We start from the raw sequence: 17,950 nt of genomic DNA on the forward strand, positions 1-17,950 counted from the left end.
CACTGTCTGTGAAGGTTTTCAAAGGCAATTCAACAGCCATGTTGAAGAACTCTGTAGTGTCTGTGCAAACACATGTCTAGCAATGGAAAAAAAGGAGAACTTGGGACTTGTGTGTTGCATAGCGCACTTCCACCTGAAGCATTGCCTAGACTCTCTGTTTTTATCAGTAAATAAAGGAGAAAAATAAAGAATAATTGTAGTATATCAACAAAGAGGATATACTTAGCTTACAGTAGATGTCTTGTGAGCATCTGGTTAACCATGTCCTGGGATGTTTACCACCATACTTGAATTGAATCAGTGGTTCTGTAATTTGCCAAATTCAGATATCCTCCAGATCCCAATATGGCACAGTATGAACATGATATGAACACAGGTTAGCAAATCTTTGATGTGTATATATATTTAATTTTAAATATGTATTTCTTTCTTATTTGCTTAAGCAATTTAAATTAGAAATATAGTCCTTTTATAACTTACAATACTCTAAAATTGTATCCCATCTGAAAGCCAGAGATTCTCATCTGATGTATAATTTTATAGGCATCTGTTTAACTAACATTAGCAGTTAAAGACAATGTATTTACGTACGGCAAATAAATTACACAAGTTTGCAAGTGGAACTGACCTTGCAATGGGTAACATAGTACACTTTATGATAAATGACCGAACAGATGTGACAGATGTGTATATAACACATTGCATATACATGCTTAGTACTGGAATATCTAGGATTAAATAATTTAAAGACTGTGACTCTACCCAACAGAGAGGAGTTGAAACAATAATTTTTATTCCATTCCTAATTTTGACTGTTCCATATGGACAGTGTTGAGAGGACATCACCTAATTTTTTCTTTTATCTTGTATACTGATTGACTCCATAGACTCATATTAACCTGGAAGAAGCATGAATGACTTGCACTCTGTCTTGAAAGTCAGCGAATTTAATTTAATGACCCTGGGAGATGCTCATTGACGATGAGGCTGTAGTAAAAACTTGCCTTGCATTTCTGCTGGAGTTATTATCCTCTAGCTGAGGGTAGGAAGTAAACTTTAGACTCCCACCAGCTGTTCCAACTGCCAGTCTGTTACCTGATTTTAGCTAACCAGTAAAGGGTGTGGCTACCTGGGACAATTCTAGTAGAGAAATAGTCTGCCATCACTATATTCTGTCACAGCTCCAAAACACACTAGAAGTTTGATTTAAAGTTTGATTAATGTAGGTGAAAACTCTTTCACCTGGATGACTGCTGCTGCTTCAATGAGTACTGTAATATCATAGAATCGTGAAGGTTGGAAAAGACCTCAGTTATCATCTAGTCCAATCATCAACCCATCCCTCCCATGCCCACTAAACAGTGTCCCTCAATGCCACCTCTATAGGTTTCTTGAATGCCTGCAGGGACAGTGACTCTATCACCTTCCTGGGTGACCTGTTCTAATACTTGACCATTCTTCCTTAGAATTAATGTATCCTAATATCCAACCCGAACTCCCCCCTAGTGCAACTTGAGGTCATTACCTCTCATCTTAAATGATGCCTCTGCAAATGCTTTGTTATGCATAGTGGCTTTAGGTATGATGGTGAATCATTCTGGGATTTATTATTTTATTATTTACAGGATGTCCTGTAGTTTTTCTTGTAACTGTGGGTTCAACCAGTCTCTGCCTGTCAAAGTCACAACGAAGTCTTTTCAAACTTACTTCACAGATGTTGCAGATAGATATAGACCATTTGACTTGTTGGTCTTTGCTTTTAACAGATCACTGACAGAGGAAAGTACAACTAGGGGTGATGCCTGCTAAGATCACCTGGGAGAGATTGTCAGACCCTACAGTCTTATAGAGGAGAAGCCTGAAATAGACATCTATAAGTGATTTCAGCAGTGCTGTCAGGAGCAGCACAGGACAGCCTCAGCTGCTGTGGGTGGAACTTGGCTTGTTTCTTTTAGTTGACAAGATGCAGACTGGACCACCTGTATGTGTGTAGTCCAAAGCATTAGAAAGTCAAACAGATGTTAAAATCCTAAAACTGAATTTCCTGGACTTAGTTTATTGGTACCATCCCAAAGTTGTCTGCAAAATTATTTAAAGTTTGCAAGAACACAAACACTTTCAAAGAAAAATAAATCTGCTGCAGCTCTGGAGGGACAATGGTTTTCCAAGTACAGCAAGACCAAAGATCATAACAGCAGTGGTGCTGACACTCGTTATGCTAAATTTATACTTGACCTCTCTCCTCTGCTGTGGTAGGATTCTGCTCTGGGAATAAATCTAAACTGCAGTGGAAAATGTATCTGCTTTAAATATTGACCCCTTTTCATGTGGGAAGCCCCAGAACCACTAATGAGTATGGAGTACCTCCTGTCTTAGTGTGATGCAGGGTCTGAGTTGGAGTTACATACCCTTTGCTGACATAGATGACACAAACAGACTTGCGGATATGTCCTTGCATTATAGTTAAGCCTCTGACTACAGTATACGGACTCCAGCTTGAAGGCACTTTTTCTCATCTCTCCTCACATTCACCTGCATCTTTCTATCCTGTCAGTCAGTGTTTGTCCACGAGCATTCCTTAACAGTCTCTCCGTTGTTCAGTAGTGTCCTGATTCCCATGTAAAATCATACTCATGGACTTTCTGTTCCTGTTCTTTTTGCATTCATTTAGTAAACAGTTGTTTCTGTAGTTATCTTGGACATATTCTTCCATGAAAAAGAGGATACATTACCTGAATATTAGGATGCAATGAAAACAACTATTTTTTTTGTAGCTGTGATTGTAAATGATCTGGATTGAGTCCTGTCAGATTTGAAGGAGTAAAAGATGTAAAGATAAGGTAGGAGGTATGTTCATGGGACTAGAAAGGAAAACAGGATACATTTTTCCATAATTGTGAGCATAACAATATCCAAATTTAATTCCCATTAACTACAGACTCAGTGTGGAAATGCTCTTTCATTAGGCTGTGCCAGATTTAATTCAGTTAAGGCTAATGCATGAATAATTCATACATGACATTTAAATAATGCATGCCCAGATGACAGTTTATAAGTAAATGCTTGTTAGAGCAAGGTAGAATGGCCTTGAATGTATTTTGAAGAGCTGATTTAAAGTAAGACAAAGATTTTTCAACCATTAAGGAAGGGATCCATGTTTTGGCTTAAATGGCCATGAAATGACTAAACTGTAGAATGCATAAATAATGACATGGGAAAGCAGTTTTCTAGTTTTATGCATAATATTAGCATTTTAGTCATTACCACTTTTGAAATAAGTTTTAAAATAATTTGTTAGATCCTTGCGAAGAAATTCAGTCCCACCAGGCTACAAACTGGACTTTCTGATATTCTGTCATTCTCATTCCCCTGCCTTCTATAGGTATGCTTAGAATAAAATGAAAAGAGAAAGAGGCAATGAGGATAACTACAGGTATGATGTGGCTTTCACTGAAGAAAGACCAGACAAACCAAGACTACTCTTGCTTGAAAAGGATTAAACAGGGGAGAATATAGTTGTGGTTTACAAAATAATGAATCTTTTATGGAAGTGGGAAGAGGAAAAATTAATAATGTGTTTTCCCATTATGAGAGCAGTACCTTAAACCCAGTGACATTGCCAGTTTTAAACCAAACAGAACTACACTCATACATTGTGTATCTGTAATGTAGAACGTGCTGCTCCCAACTATTTTATAGCCAAAAAAATAGATGAGTTTAAAAAATGAATTTGAAAAACTCTGGAAGATTGTTTCTGTCATTTTCATCTGTCACCACTTTGGGTGAGCTCAAAGAGTTCTTAAACTTCTATGGAGGAAGGTGTTCCTTCACACTTTCTTTTTACCTCTACTCAGTTTTATTTTTTTATAGTCCTTATCAATGCATTATTTGCTGATGGCTACTGATGGTAGAATGCACGCAAAGAGGGTTCTTTATGTAGACCCTGATGAGTATTGAGCTGTGTTCTTTCCTAGCTGAGTATCCTTCAAAGCTTGAACATTAAAGAGCTCAGGTGAGGTATGTCTGATTTTTGAAAATTAAATGGGGGGAAATACTTGAGAAATTTCATTCCACATATCGTAGTGCTTTCCATTAGAAGTACAAAGATATTTAGGGGTGAAACTACAGAACATCAGCTGATGCACTGCTACAGAATCTGTGTAGGTTTGTCACTCCACATGTTCAAATTAGGGATGGAAGCTGAAGCCTGCAATTTTTATTTCTAAGCTCAGGGTAGAAGAATGTGCCTTGAAAACATTTTCTTTTGATTTCACAGGGTCATTAAGGATCTGAACACACTCTAATCCTCTTATATTTTCCTCATTAGATTTGGATTACTGCAGCCAAGCAAGGGGTGAAAGCTGGCACATTCTTCTGGTCTGTGTAAGTGCCTCTGTTTTCTGGAGATTTGTAACTAATAAATCTGAATTAATTCAGTGCAAATGTTTATTAATTGTTTTCCTCACTCTAAACACTCAGTAGCTGCTCAGTTGGAGACTGTACCTGTGAGCCTCTCATTTCATTTCTCAAATGTTTCTCATGACTAAATCTAACTCTACAGTTTGATAAAGGTTTATATGCTGATATTTAGCAGGTGTTTGAACTAAAGAAGTGTGACCGTGTTAAAAATTACTTTCCTTCTGTGTTGTTTTGCCTCCTCAGTATTGCTGGCAAAGTCTTCTAGACTTCTTAGTGTTTGTGCAAGACTTTCATTGTCCTCACATCATGTGATATCAACATCCTAATCCACTCCCTTCTTTTAGAGTCCATCCTGGCCTTTGAATAAGATACCTAGTTCCTATTTTTTAAGAGATAGCCTTGAGGATCTTTATTCTTTATTCTGTTCTTTAATGGTTCTGTATTACTTTCCCTTGTCCCAGCTAAGACATATTTTCCTCACTAAAAATGAATGGGTTTTAGTAAATTCTGAGTTCTGAGGAATTCAGATGTATCAATCTCTCCATTTCCTTTAAGTGGCAAGATTACAAGAGTGAAGAAAATGGTCATACTATCAAGATTAAAAGTACTGAGGGGATTTGCCTATTTTTTGGTTCCATTTTGAATAATATTCTTTGATACTCTAAATATCATCAGCATATGGAGGAAATAATAAATGTACAGTGTATATAGCTGGTGAGAGGTTTAGGTTTGCAAGTCAGTTACCAGGCTGAGCTTTGATCTATGTCTCTAAAAAGCACAGAAATTTATGCAATACCTAAGAACTACAACTACATCATAACCATAAGCATCTTGGCTGATCCATATCTGGGGATATATAAAACATTATGGAAAGTAACCAAGGCTGTATTGTAGATATCTATGTCTGTAGTAAGAGAGTGATTCAGCTACTTTACATACAAATGAAATATCTCTTCCTTAATACTGTATTATTTAATTTGGAATATGGAATGATTTTGGTGAAAAAGTTTGTATAAACTCTTTTAGGGAAACAGTAGTGTTAAAACACTTCTTCGTCTCAAGCGATGTGTTTTTTAATTAATGAATATTTTTCAAATTAGGCAACTAACAGATTTCAAAACAGCAATACTTAACATTATTCTGCCTTATGATATTTCTTTGTCTGCAAATTTTAGCATTATTTCTCATCTTTATAATGGTTCTACAAGTAGAAGTTTTCAGTGTAGATGGAGAATGGCAACCAGAGTTGTTGTACAAGCCATTAAGTAACTTGTTTCAATATGGCATCTGTATTTCTCCATCAAATACACTTCCAAAGAATGCTGAATTTGATCTGCTATGGTGAATCCAAGATGGTTGTACTTGACTCTTTTCTTGGGATTCTGCAATTGGATTTGAAACCCCTGATGCTGTTGTATTAAAATACTTGTATGGTCACTGATCTGCAGAGCTTTCTTAAGATGAGATATTTTGAAATGTAACAGCTGTTTACATGTTTAGTTATTCTCATAGCAATAATTTGGCCTCAGCAGCCAAGTGAGACGTCTCAGGAAAACAGTGTATTTTGATTTATCTGTTCTGCAGAGGGAAGTTGTAAATGTTGTGCGAGTCACCATGCTGATGTTTCAGATAGCTCTGGTTGATTTACGCCAGCTTAATCCTGTTTGGTTACAATGGGAGTTTTTCCAATGTCTGTAAGCCTAGCATTTACACTTGTACTGACATGAGAAATGTCATGGTTTTCACTCATGCCAGCTATTCAGTGGCAGTGCATAAAAGCAGTTCATTTGAGTTAAAGATACCAGAATTGATCTTTAGTCACTGCTATTTGAATAGTTTGGTTTCCTACCTTCAGTTCTGACTCCAGTTACAAGCTTTTAACCCAATTTATTTTGGAGTATGTGGACATTCAAGAGATCAGAAGTGACTACTTGCAAAATAAGAATCAGTACTGCTGTAGGCGTTAACAAGGAAGAACCTTGTTGTGCTTGGGGAGGGTGTACCAAATAAGAAACAAGATGCAGTATACTAAAAGGAAATGACATTATTATGATTGATGACAGCCATGTTAGAATCAGTTCACAGCAAGTCTGTTCTGTTTCTTCTTCTAGTCTCTGATAAAAAGGCTTATTTTTTGTGTTTTGTGGCCTAGGGTCATCCCCCATGAGCGCAGAATACTAACAATACTGCAGTGGCTGACCCTTCCGGATAATGAAAGGTAATTCAACCTACTGTTGGTTAATTATTAGCATATACTCTCTTCAAAAATAATTGGAAAAGAGCAAGGGGAAGCTTAATTTTGTTAAACTATCATTGATTTCAGGATTTGGTTTGATTTGTTTTGATTGGTTGGCTTTGTTTGATTTTTTTTGTGCTAGCCTTTAAACATCTTCATTTTGATTCTTAGTAAGTGTATGGTATGAATTTCTTTCCTATCTAGAATCATTTAATTACATGGATTAACATGGATAGTTCTTACCCTACTGAATCTAATATGGTTCAACAACCTTGTAGACAGTGGCGGTTGCAGAATTGGACCCTGAGGACAGGGAAAACTTTAAGATTTTAATGATGACTATTTTTTCCATACGCAAGTTTGCACACGCTGCTGGCTGCTAAGCTCTGGAGGGCTACTGTTGTGATCCTGCTTACAGAACTAAGAACGTGTGTGTCCTCAGATGGTACCCTGGGTGCCTCTCGGCATGTGTCCTGGGACTTAATCAAGCTGTAGAACAATTAATTGCTTAATCATACCATGGAAACATATGACTGAGAAACAGTTCTCTTTAAAGCCAACTCTCATTGCAAGGTTGGCTTGATTTGGCTTGACCTGGCAGGTCTGGGGCTTTTTGTTGTCAAATGAAAGCTGTCCTGAACAAGGCCTTTCTTTCTTTCAGGCCTTATGTTTATGCTTTCTACTCTGAGCAACCAGATGCTGCTGGCCACAGATATGGTCCTTTCAACTCAGAGGTTAGTAGAGATTTTCTTCTGTAGGAAAAGCACACATCTCAAATGCATTTTTAGAATAACTGCTGCTGCACAGAAGTAATATTTTTAGCAACTTTTTTCACCCGTTTCTATAGTATGCATCACCTCTGCCAGAGAAAGCAAAATTATTGTCTAAGGATTTATCTTGTGATATTCAATTCTGAGAAGGAACGGCCCGTGCCTTTCGTAGACTGTTTCCCTTTCTGATATGAAAATGCAAATGGAAATCTCTCTTTGGCAAAGATGAGATTATAATTGGGTGCGACGACAGAATTTAATGTTCCTCAAACAGTTTATCCTTCTTAAACATAATAAAACTATAATGCAGAAAATACTGAGGAAAAATGCAGAGAAGAGAAAGGCTTATTTAAAGCTAACAGCCTGCAGTAGCCAAAGTAATAATTCTAGTCTGTCATGAGCTGTAAAAAGCTGCTATTTCCAGTTTCATATAGACCCTTGAGGATTTCTGATAGTTTTGCCAATACTGTTCCCTCAGGACTGGGCTGTTGAGTTTGGAAAAGATTTTGAAGCATTGTAAGGTATTTTAAAGAAAAATTATGTGCCAAACACTGCAGTAGTTTAACCCCTTAACCCCTTGTTTGGGGGTCAGATTGCCAATGAGTACAGCTTCTCTGCCAGGATGGTCCAGGTTACAAGAACTTAAAGACTGTGTGGTTGTCTGGGATTTGTGGAGAGAGAAAGTAAGTTCTGTGCCCAAATGTCTTACTGCTTGGGGTGCCTGGGGGCTGAACATCTGGCAAAGCTCCTCTAGTCTCAGTGGAAACATATGCCTGGAGGTTGCAGTCACAAGACTTCAGTTTTCATATGTGCTTTTTAAAGGGTAAACAAATGTTTTCAAATCTTTGAAAACTGAGGAGTAGATTTACCCTTTGGAAAGTAATACCAGTCTTCCTGAGCAGCCAGTTACCAAGCAGATATTTCTTACTTGTTTGCTATACATCTGGTAGCTTCCTCTACTGGAGAACTGAGCAAAGAGAAGCAACATTAATCTTTTTTAATATACTTGAATTATTTGGGGCTATTTAAACAAATTTACAGTGATTGTGGATTTGCTGTAAGTATCATCCCTGCTGGAGAAGTTTTAGACATGGTCCTAAAAGGACCATTAGCTGTGAGGAGCTAATGCAAACCATCTTTAAAACACCATACTGGACAGGAAGATAAAGTCCATTTTATGGATATCCTGAGGTTAAAATCTGCCAACACTCCTGCTAATTTGATAGGCATTTATATGTTTTCTTGTTGTCATCTGACTCAAAACAGGGGAGGTATCTGACTGGATCAAGCAAGAGATGGATAATGAGAGCTGTCTGGTTCAGATGCAGATCAAGGATACACTAATTAATGATGCTTTATAGTTCCTCTTTTTGAAGTACTGCAAGTGTGTGGCTTATGACTGACAACTGTAATTTTATTTATCTGTAGACAACCGCTTCTGCCTGAGTAGAGTTGTGAGGCTCTTTCCATGGACTTAAAGGACAATATAAAGAAGATGAAATTGAATTTGTTCTATACATTCCAGCTTTTAACAAACTAGTTTAGCACTTTATGCTGAGTAATGTAGATTCAGATTGATCAGAAGTCTCTAAAAAGCAAGGTTTAATTATTAAATTAATAGTAAAAATCCCTATGAAAGCAAAAATCCCTAAAGGTCTTTATTGCTTGGGGGTTCTTCTGGATGGTTATCTGAAGGCTGACATCTAATTCAAGTTCTTAATAAGCATGAATTAACAGCTTATGAAATTTTTACAAATGAATTGACTTGTGCCATTTGTGTTAAACATTAGAAGAGCTTGAAATTGATTTCTAGCAAATTGAGAACAGACAGTTTAGCAAATGAGCATGTATGGGTTTGGAGTTCAAAGAGTGGCCACAAACTTCTGAATGGAAATTTAAGTAAATCAATACAGCTGTGTAAGTATATAGATGCTGAGATTTCTGAGGGATCTCGTTTCAGGACAGAGAAGCTGGGAATTATTTTATGTTGTTTCTCTTGACACTTTGTTTTCAATATTATTTTTAGGAGCTACAAAATTTACATGAAACAGCTGGGAAGGAGTCCTCAAAGGGACCCTGTTCAGTTGCTTCCTAGATACTGAGAGCATGACCTCCCTGTGCAATCATTCTTTTCTTGTATACAGCTGGCAGTGGCTGGACAGTTGGAGTAATTCTGACCACTTCATTTCTCTTCATGCAAAGACAGATCAGTCCGACACTTACATTTGAAACAACCCTATAACAATTATCTGCTATATTTAAGATAGGCCTTTTACTTCTTATTTTGAAGAGTCAAAGTTTCATGCTGAGCTTTTGTTGCTGCATATGGCATACCTCAGAAAGTCCATTAGACAATTGGGTGTTTACTAGAGCTTCTTACACCAAATAATATTCTAAATGTTTTTCAAATGTATAATCTTGAAGGTCAAATAGCACCCATGGCCAATAATCTTCAGCTTCCAAACTTCAGCTGATAGCACTTAGAGCTTCAGAGGATGTACACAACAGCCTATGTACAGTGTTAAAAGCAAGGATTAAAGGGAATTAGAAGCATTTAAGCTCTATTGGGTGAACTGCCAGCGTTGTCAGTATAAGTGGAATACATATTGTGGTCAACGTACACTACACTAACTTTGCATGTTCTCTAACATTATGAATTTCAGTGTAAATGGAATTGATTGCCTAAGTAGAGTTTTTTGTTTGTTTGTTTGTTTGGAGGGACATGAATGAACTTCTCAGGAAGCATAATAATGGATTCTGCTGCATTTCCAGGGGCAGTTATGCAAGTTATCAAATACGTGCTTGCTCTTCATTTACTTCTGCAATTTTTTTTCTTCCCCTCTGTGCTTCTGCAGTTGAACTCTGGTATGTTGGTCCATCTGGGTCAAGAAGCAGAGCTTTGGCTGGCTAGTTACTCTTGTGATGTTACAGTCCCCTTCTGTAAGCAGGGAGGGATTTGTTTCCCTCCTTTGTAACTCTGTTCTGACTCTTTTCAAGCAAAACTAAGATTTGGCTGGTTAATAAGAACTTGGCTTTTTTAATTATTATTATTATTATTTTAATCTTAGCTAACTTTTATATTTGAAAATAAAACTTTTAGATGTATACTACTGAAAGAGCTCTAAAACACATCGAAATCTGGCATTGCTACACTGTTCCTGCTGCTCCTCTAACACGCTGTCTTGAGACGGCTGTTGTCAGTGTTCAGACCTGGGTCTCCTAAGCTCGCGTGTTTCTGGCATACTGAAGCTCTGTCTGAGCGCGTTCAGAGAGAGTAAAATGAGAATCCTTCCTTTCCCTGCCGCTCCTCTCATCAGGACTGCACAAAGCTTGAAGCGTTTTAAAACAGAAAACTCTGGTGCTGCTTTATTAAAATGCCTTTCTGGAGAGAGACGAATGAGACTGGACTAGAATCTCCTTTCCAGCTGCTTGCCTTGGAAGCAATGAAACAGCATGGCAGATGGTAACATCCCCTTCCTCCCCTTTTTTGTTTACGTTGCTCTGTTACTGAACAACTGTGAGAAGCTGACTAAACACATAGAAGTAAAATACCATCGTAAACCACCGACTCTTCTCAAGCCCACTCCGTTGTGTGCAGCATATCTTAGTAAATATCTCCTTGTAGGCATCATCTGTCACTGCTTTGTATGCAACCCTGAGCAGTGCCAAGAGCCTGTGACTCATGTAAAGCCAGTGAGAGTGGTAAAGTTTTAAATTACAAGTGAGTTGATTAATGGGATGGTATTTTTTTCCAGTTATGTCTTAAAAGGTTTTTCCCCTTCTGTTAGTATATCCAGATATTTGTGCACTTATGAACTGTTATCCACATGAGACATCATTCCAAAAGTACTAAGAAAATTAAATTTTCAAGTTGCCCAGAAAGCTGCTAACGAGGCAGGTGCTGCTTTCAAAGGCTCTGCCACTAATAAATGCCCTACCAAGCTGATTTGAAGGATGCAAGCTCCAAGCTAACCGAGTCTCACCTTTACAGCTTCGTTCTGTAGAACTGCAGTCCCCAGTACTGATTAATGGGACTCTGGTGATTTCAGTGGGGCTTACAGCCTGGCACACAATGCTAATGCTACTGATGAGAATATCTACTGTCACCTATTTGACCAAAAATGTGCATGGAAAATCTTGCAGAAAGCCATTTGGTCTGGACAGGCACTAGCATGCATATCTGAACCACCACCCAAGTGAGATGCATGTCCACCTGCCTTCTGCCCCAGACAATCCTGACATTTTACGCAGAGATTTTTACTAAAATTGAAACTAAGTGTGCTTCTGATAATACTAATGAACTGATGCTTGATCAGTTTTGAAAAACAATACTCATAGCTACATATTTTCAAAACCAGAAGCCCCACCTATTTTCTGAAACACCAATTTCATTTGCTTTTATGCCATCTGCTCTTACAACTGCTGTTCTGCTTTTGGTACAGTTTGGTGTATTCCTCCTTAAAGAGAGACAGATGCTAAATTGTCCAAATGCCTGAATTTTTGAAAAGGCCTCCATTTATGCATAAGGATTAGCTGGCACAGGTGGCTTTGCTCTCTGATGTGAGTCAAGACAGGCTTTTTTTCTGAGTCCAGACATCTCTCCCTGCCAGTACAGGAGAGTAGTTATGGCTCCCCTCTTACTCCGCCTAAGAGACCTAAGAGAAAGCTTCCTCCTAAGAGGAGACAGGAAAGACCAGTTGCAGCTCCAAAGCAAGGAAGAAGAAAAGTACATAGAGTGGATCAGTATGCTGCGGAAGCTCGTCGGAAGAAAGTAAGTTTACACATATTCCAAAATTCTATGATGGAAGTGCCACTTTTTAGGCACTTCTCTAGCTTTACCTTTTTCAACTTGAGAATCACTCCGTGCTTCAGGTTGGGACTTTGCAGACAAAACTTCTGTAAATGTACTGAAGGACAGAAAGGAAAGCAGCCAAAGCAGACCAAGTCTTCCAGGAGCTATGTTTTTCTTGTTTCAGACTGTTTGCTTTAGGGAAAGTCATCTTAAATCCTCTTATGAATCCAGCCATCAGCTGGAGGCAATGTCAGATAAATCCATGGGAAGGCAGTACTAGTGCTGCCAGCACTCATTAACTCCCCAACTCTTGGGAGCCTGGTGTCTATTTGAGACTCTATGTCTAGTCGTCCACATTCTGGAGACGTCTTGAAAACATGACTCATAAAATCTAAAAGGGAAAGAACTTGTAAAAGTTGTTTCAGAAATAATTACTTAAAAACTAGTTAGTGACTTTGGAGTGCAAGCAATTCTTGATAACGTGATTTCCAATTGCAATGTATTTGCAATGGAAATGGTGCCTAAGTCTGTTTTCACTGGGCAAATGTCAGATGGGAATTGCTTTATTAGGAAAAGATGGGAGAGAACAAAAAAGCGTGTTCCTTATTATACTGTCTTTCTCCACCTGGCAGTAAGTAAACACACTGTCAGGGATTGTAGGCTGCTTCAAGATTTCTTTCATTTCAGAATTTTAAGCAAATAATACAGAAACATAAACAACCAAAATATTTCTCCTTTAGGCATCAAACAAGAATCCTGGCATGCTCCACTGTTTCCTAAAAAAGCTATAGGCACTCTTCTCAATGACATTTTTGTGGATGTTTTTTAACTTGTTCCAGGACTGAACTTAAATAATTGTTTTGAGACAGATTCAGGAAGTGTGAAGGGGCAGATAGGGACGCACAAAGCTTCAAGAACTGTTAATACAGATTCACTTGAGAGGAGAACTTATACCTGTTGTGATGATATTGATATTACTCATTAATGTACCATCCCAAGTTTTAGCCCTCTGGCACAAACCTGCAGTATTCCTACTGATGTGAGCACATACAGCTCTCCTTTTTACTTCTTTGTTTTCCTTCCTGTGAATGAAAAGGTCATACAAACTTCTTATACCTCTTCTTATCCTTACTATGAGTTTATCACTATTATTTTGAGAAACCAAACCAAACATCAAACCAAACATGTTAAATGATGTTTCTCATCCTATCTGCAAATTCATCTTCTGGTGCTGATCAGCAAGGATGGAATACAGTACAGGTCGGATTCTACCATTTAAAACAAATAGTGACATTTCTTCTTCCTCCTAACAAGGCTTCTTGGAAAACTCAAGAGAGACTTCAGCGGTGATCTGTATGATCTGTATGACTGAGATCTCATACTCAGTGATTTCGCAACAACACAACCCTTTAGTACTTAGATACCCATATATCTTGAAAGATGATATGCTTCCATACATCTTCCCAAAGCCCTGATATCAAGATATTGGGTGAAGAAAGGTATGCAAGACTTATTTGTTCACCAGTATTTCTTGGAAAAAACATGAGCTGCACTTCAACACACGCACAAAAAAAAAAAAAAACAAAACTTGTCTGAATATGCCACCTACAGCCTTAATTTGCAGAGACCAGTTGAGGAACAGCCTGAATGTAGTAGACTAACAAAAGCTAACTGAACTTAAAAAAAATAGAGGTGAACTCATATTACCAAGGACTGTTCTCTGGGCTACTTTGAACACAGTCAAAGTAGTAAAAACAGAAAGATGATTTGTGGATTTCATTGGATTTCATTATTTTTAATTATTTTTTTTCATGTGTGTCTTGTTCATTTTAAGAGTAGACATTTTCATTTATATTGACTTTTATACACTTTCAGAAATGTCTCTGCAGACTTGGAGATGAAATTGGGAAAGAGGGTAGTTAAACATAATTACCATTAATCACGAATTCCTGAAATCTCTGGAAGCCAGCTGACAAAAGTAAACATTAAGGGGAAATCCACCTGGCTTTCCAGTTTCCCCAAATTAGCCTTGGATTCAGAGTAAAATTGTATTTCCTTATATGATTGATGTTGTGCAAATAGAATTTCATAAAATGGGTGCTCTCCGTCATTGCAGAGTTGATAGTGAGAAAGTGTTGCTACAAGAGGCAGGTTTTTTGCCTTTTTTTGCCTTTTTTTCCTTTTATTTTTTTCAGGTTTAACTTGAACTGTTCCATGGTTTTAACAAAACCAACTTCTTAGTCTTTCCTGATTTCAAATATTTCAAAATATCACCTGTTACTTGGACATCTTACACTGGTTATCAAAACAGTTCCTCCTGTTTTCCTCTCCCACAGGTCACTTCTTCGTCTACTTTCAGTGCCAACTGGGAGATGACGTTTTCCCATCTCATCTTCTACACTATCAGACTTGTTTAACATCCATCCCTTAATAATTCAGGCAGGGGGAGAAGTTCTGAACTATTGCTTTCTGGGTCTTACTAAGGTGGTGATTCTTGTCAGAAAATTCTGACAAAATTTTGTTTTTTCTCATCCAAAATTTGTCAGCTTTCTGTTTTTCATTGGAAGAATATTTTGTTCTGCATATTTGTACCAGCCAAGTCAAACTGTCTGTATACAGTGACAAGATTTGCTTTCTTCTAAAATCCAAGTCTTCTGCTTAAAATCTTACCTTAACACATTTCCCTTCTCCTTTCCACCCAGTAAAAATGTTTCATTTTCTTGTAGCGAAAATCACAATCTCATTAGTATGTTTTGGTGTTTTCTCCTTTCTTAAAGAAGCTTGAATTAAGAAATCACAATACCATGTCTGTCTTCTGGGACATGCTGACACTTTTGCCAAAACTATCACTTGAGATTTTGGAAACTGTTGGCTTTGAAGATGAAGAATGGTCCCTCCAAACTCCATGTGCTACTCAAGTGACTTGCATGTTATCATCCCAGTATCAGATGTCCTTGGAAGTAAATTTCACTAATTTGGTGTATGAATCCTAAATCCAGAGCTTCATTTCATGTTTTGACTAAACCATTCACATAAAATAGCCATTTACAAGGAGCTGCTTATGTATAAGAACCAAACTGAAATTCAGTCTCACATGCATTTTTCTAGTATTTTTACATCACCTTACAAATGCATGTATGTCACTGGAAGGCCCAGGATCATCCATAAAGATCTTCTGCTGTCTTGTTGTCACAGTTGGTCTTTCTCATGTTGCAGTAGATGTTTAGTGCTTGATCTAGTGGTTGGCAACCCAACCTGTGACAGAGGGAGTGGAACTAAGTGATCTCTGGGGTCCCTTCCAACCCAAGCCATTCTATGATTCTATGATGAAAATGGTGCAGTAATTGTAGGTGTAACAGCTCAGCCAAGGTTTTGCCTCTTGACCTGGATGTTATCACATCAGAGTTCTACCAAAGGACCTTCACTTGTAGTAGAAGGAGGAACATTACAATGACAGTTAACTTTTTTCTCTCCTTTCTGCATATTTGTACAGATGATGGTAAATCCCCTGAGAGAGATTGACAAGACAGTAGGACAGCTAATGGATGGACTGAAACAGCTGAAACTACATCGATGTGTCAATGTCATATTTGTTGGTGATCATGGTAAAATAAACAAATTCTTCATCAATACATGAAGGCTTGTACAATGTGGCTGTACATATGATAGGTAGCTTAAATGAAAGTTCAGTTCAAGCTACTTTTGCACTGATTTTTTCCCCCAGTAGTTTAAATACCAAACCATAGCCAGTCAGTGTAGACTGGTGACTCTATTTGCCTGTTAATTGTCATTGGAGGATACTTCTCTTTCACATCAGAGATCTGGGTATTTAAATCTCCATTTAGAGTTTCTCAAAACTTAGCATTTTCAATATGACATCCAAGCATAACTCTCCTTGCATTTATTGGAACACCATTATGTGCCTAAAATAAACTTTTTGTAGGTTTTTGTAGTAGAAAACAATTTAACATTTATCCCTTTTTTGTGAGGAGTGGAGTATAAAACCAAGACATTTCTTGGCAATCAATGAGACAAGTTATTCTAGTAGGAGAAAGACTAATATCTGTAAGGAGCTGTGTCCAGCATCAGTAGAAAATGTCATCAAAGTAATGGAGGAAAGTGGAAAAACAGCCAAAAGTTATTTTCTGATCAGATGAAGAGACACCAGAAAGCAGACGTATTATTGGTGGGTTGTTGTTGTTAAGTCAGATGAATCTTTGCAATGAGAATAAATTGCAAAGCCAAAAGAAAATTTTATTCAGTGATAAATGTGACCGTGTTTGAGAGAAACCTGCTTTTTTTTTTTGTACCAGTTTAGCAGTGCTACCGAAAGTCACAGATTAATCATGCATTGGTAAGGAATCCTGTTCTGTGTAAGTCTTTGTCTAGGAATGTCACACAAGAACAGCTAAACGAGCAATAGAATGGAATATGCCTTCTTTCTGGCCTTGGGGAGAGAAGGTTAAGGGGCAGGAAGAATTTCCAGGGGAGGTAGTGCTGTGCTGAGCTGACTGTGACTGGCAACACATTCCTCCCCACCACAAGCGACTGTAGGAGAGAATTGTTTATCTGTGTCTGACTTAGAACAGACCACCAACAGACAATACCTTTTGTGTATGACTTCTCTTAAAATCCTTTGTTTAAAAAGATTCAACAACCCCAAAGTAGTACACTAAACTAAAAACAGACTTTGATTTTTCCATGAGCTCAGTCTGAAGATGTGTCAGTGCACACATGGTGGATGTGGTGCCTGTTGCTTCAGTGTTCAGTGTTGAGACTGGTATTTCTCTAGTGTAGACAAGAACTAAAAGCACCCTTAATTTGGCTTCTATCAGTGTCTGACATTGAAACGAGATGACTGGAAAAAACAAGAATGTGTCACCCAAAGGAAAAGAATACACAGCCTGGATGTTTTGTTATTTTTCTTGTTTTGTTTTTTAATTTTTTTCTTCTTTCTGTGTTGTTTTGGAAAATGTGTTTATTCTCAGGCTGGTTTAAACTTGTATTTTCCTTCTGCAGGGATGGAAGACACTACTTGTGAAAGAACTGAATTTTTGAGCAACTATCTGACCAACGTGGAAGATATTATTCTGCTGCCTGGATCTTTAGGGAGAATTCGTCCTAGGTCTAGCAATAACCTAAAATGTAAGTTAACTGTACTTTTTATGTTCTGAGAACTAGATTCCATCCTTTCCTCAGGATGAAGTATTCCAAAGGGTGTATGTCTGCAGTATGTTGGTGGGACACTCAGAGTGGAGCTCACTAAAGATCAGCTGTATTTCCCATCTGTAGTTCACAGACCCTACAGTGTTGGAGCTGTGTCAAGTGGGTAACTGAAATGTTCTGGGTTAAAAATCACATGTTTTGGTAAGAACAATCTTGAACCCAGTTTCAGACAGCAGCATACATGTCTTTCTTTGTAAGTTTATGTATGCGCTTCTTCCCTCTGTCAGTGAAAACAGGCTTTGAGGAAGCTCAGTAGAGTGCAGTTTGGATATAAGGAAAAAGTCTGATTCCATTTTTGAGCTAGTGGAGAAAGCGAATTACTAATTTTGAGTTCAACTTCTTCATGCTTTTGGCATAAGTAAGGAACAGAACAGGTTGCTGAATAAAGCATTCATTCAGACGTTATAGTAATAAACTTTTCTTGTGAGAAACTCACCCTGACTTGGTGTTCAAGGTTATCTGGTCTTCAACATGCTCATGAACCATTCAGGAGTCCTCTGGTGAAAC

At 37.8% G+C, this 17,950-nt stretch overlaps 1 protein-coding gene across 13 annotated transcripts in view; it reads left to right on the forward strand.

Moving 5' to 3' along the window:
* Positions 1-17,950, forward strand: part of ENPP2 (ectonucleotide pyrophosphatase/phosphodiesterase 2) — a 68,960-nt gene that overhangs the window by 32,121 nt on the left and 18,889 nt on the right. For 12 of the 13 annotated variants that reach the window (XM_072327770.1, XM_072327771.1, XM_072327781.1 and 9 more), the window contains exons 9-13: positions 4,328-4,383; positions 6,572-6,637; positions 7,317-7,389; positions 15,711-15,822; positions 17,237-17,362. In XM_072327770.1, the coding sequence (XP_072183871.1) occupies positions 4,328-4,383; positions 6,572-6,637; positions 7,317-7,389; positions 15,711-15,822; positions 17,237-17,362 (433 nt within the window). Of the gene's footprint in view, positions 1-4,327; positions 4,384-6,571; positions 6,638-7,316; positions 7,390-12,040; positions 12,197-15,710; positions 15,823-17,236; positions 17,363-17,950 lie in introns of all 13 variants that reach the window. The other variant, XM_072327783.1, reaches the window with a different exon arrangement.

The sequence above is a fragment of the Excalfactoria chinensis genome, chromosome 2 (genome assembly GCF_039878825.1).
Source record: "Excalfactoria chinensis isolate bCotChi1 chromosome 2, bCotChi1.hap2, whole genome shotgun sequence".
Lineage (NCBI taxonomy): Eukaryota > Metazoa > Chordata > Aves > Galliformes > Phasianidae > Excalfactoria > Excalfactoria chinensis.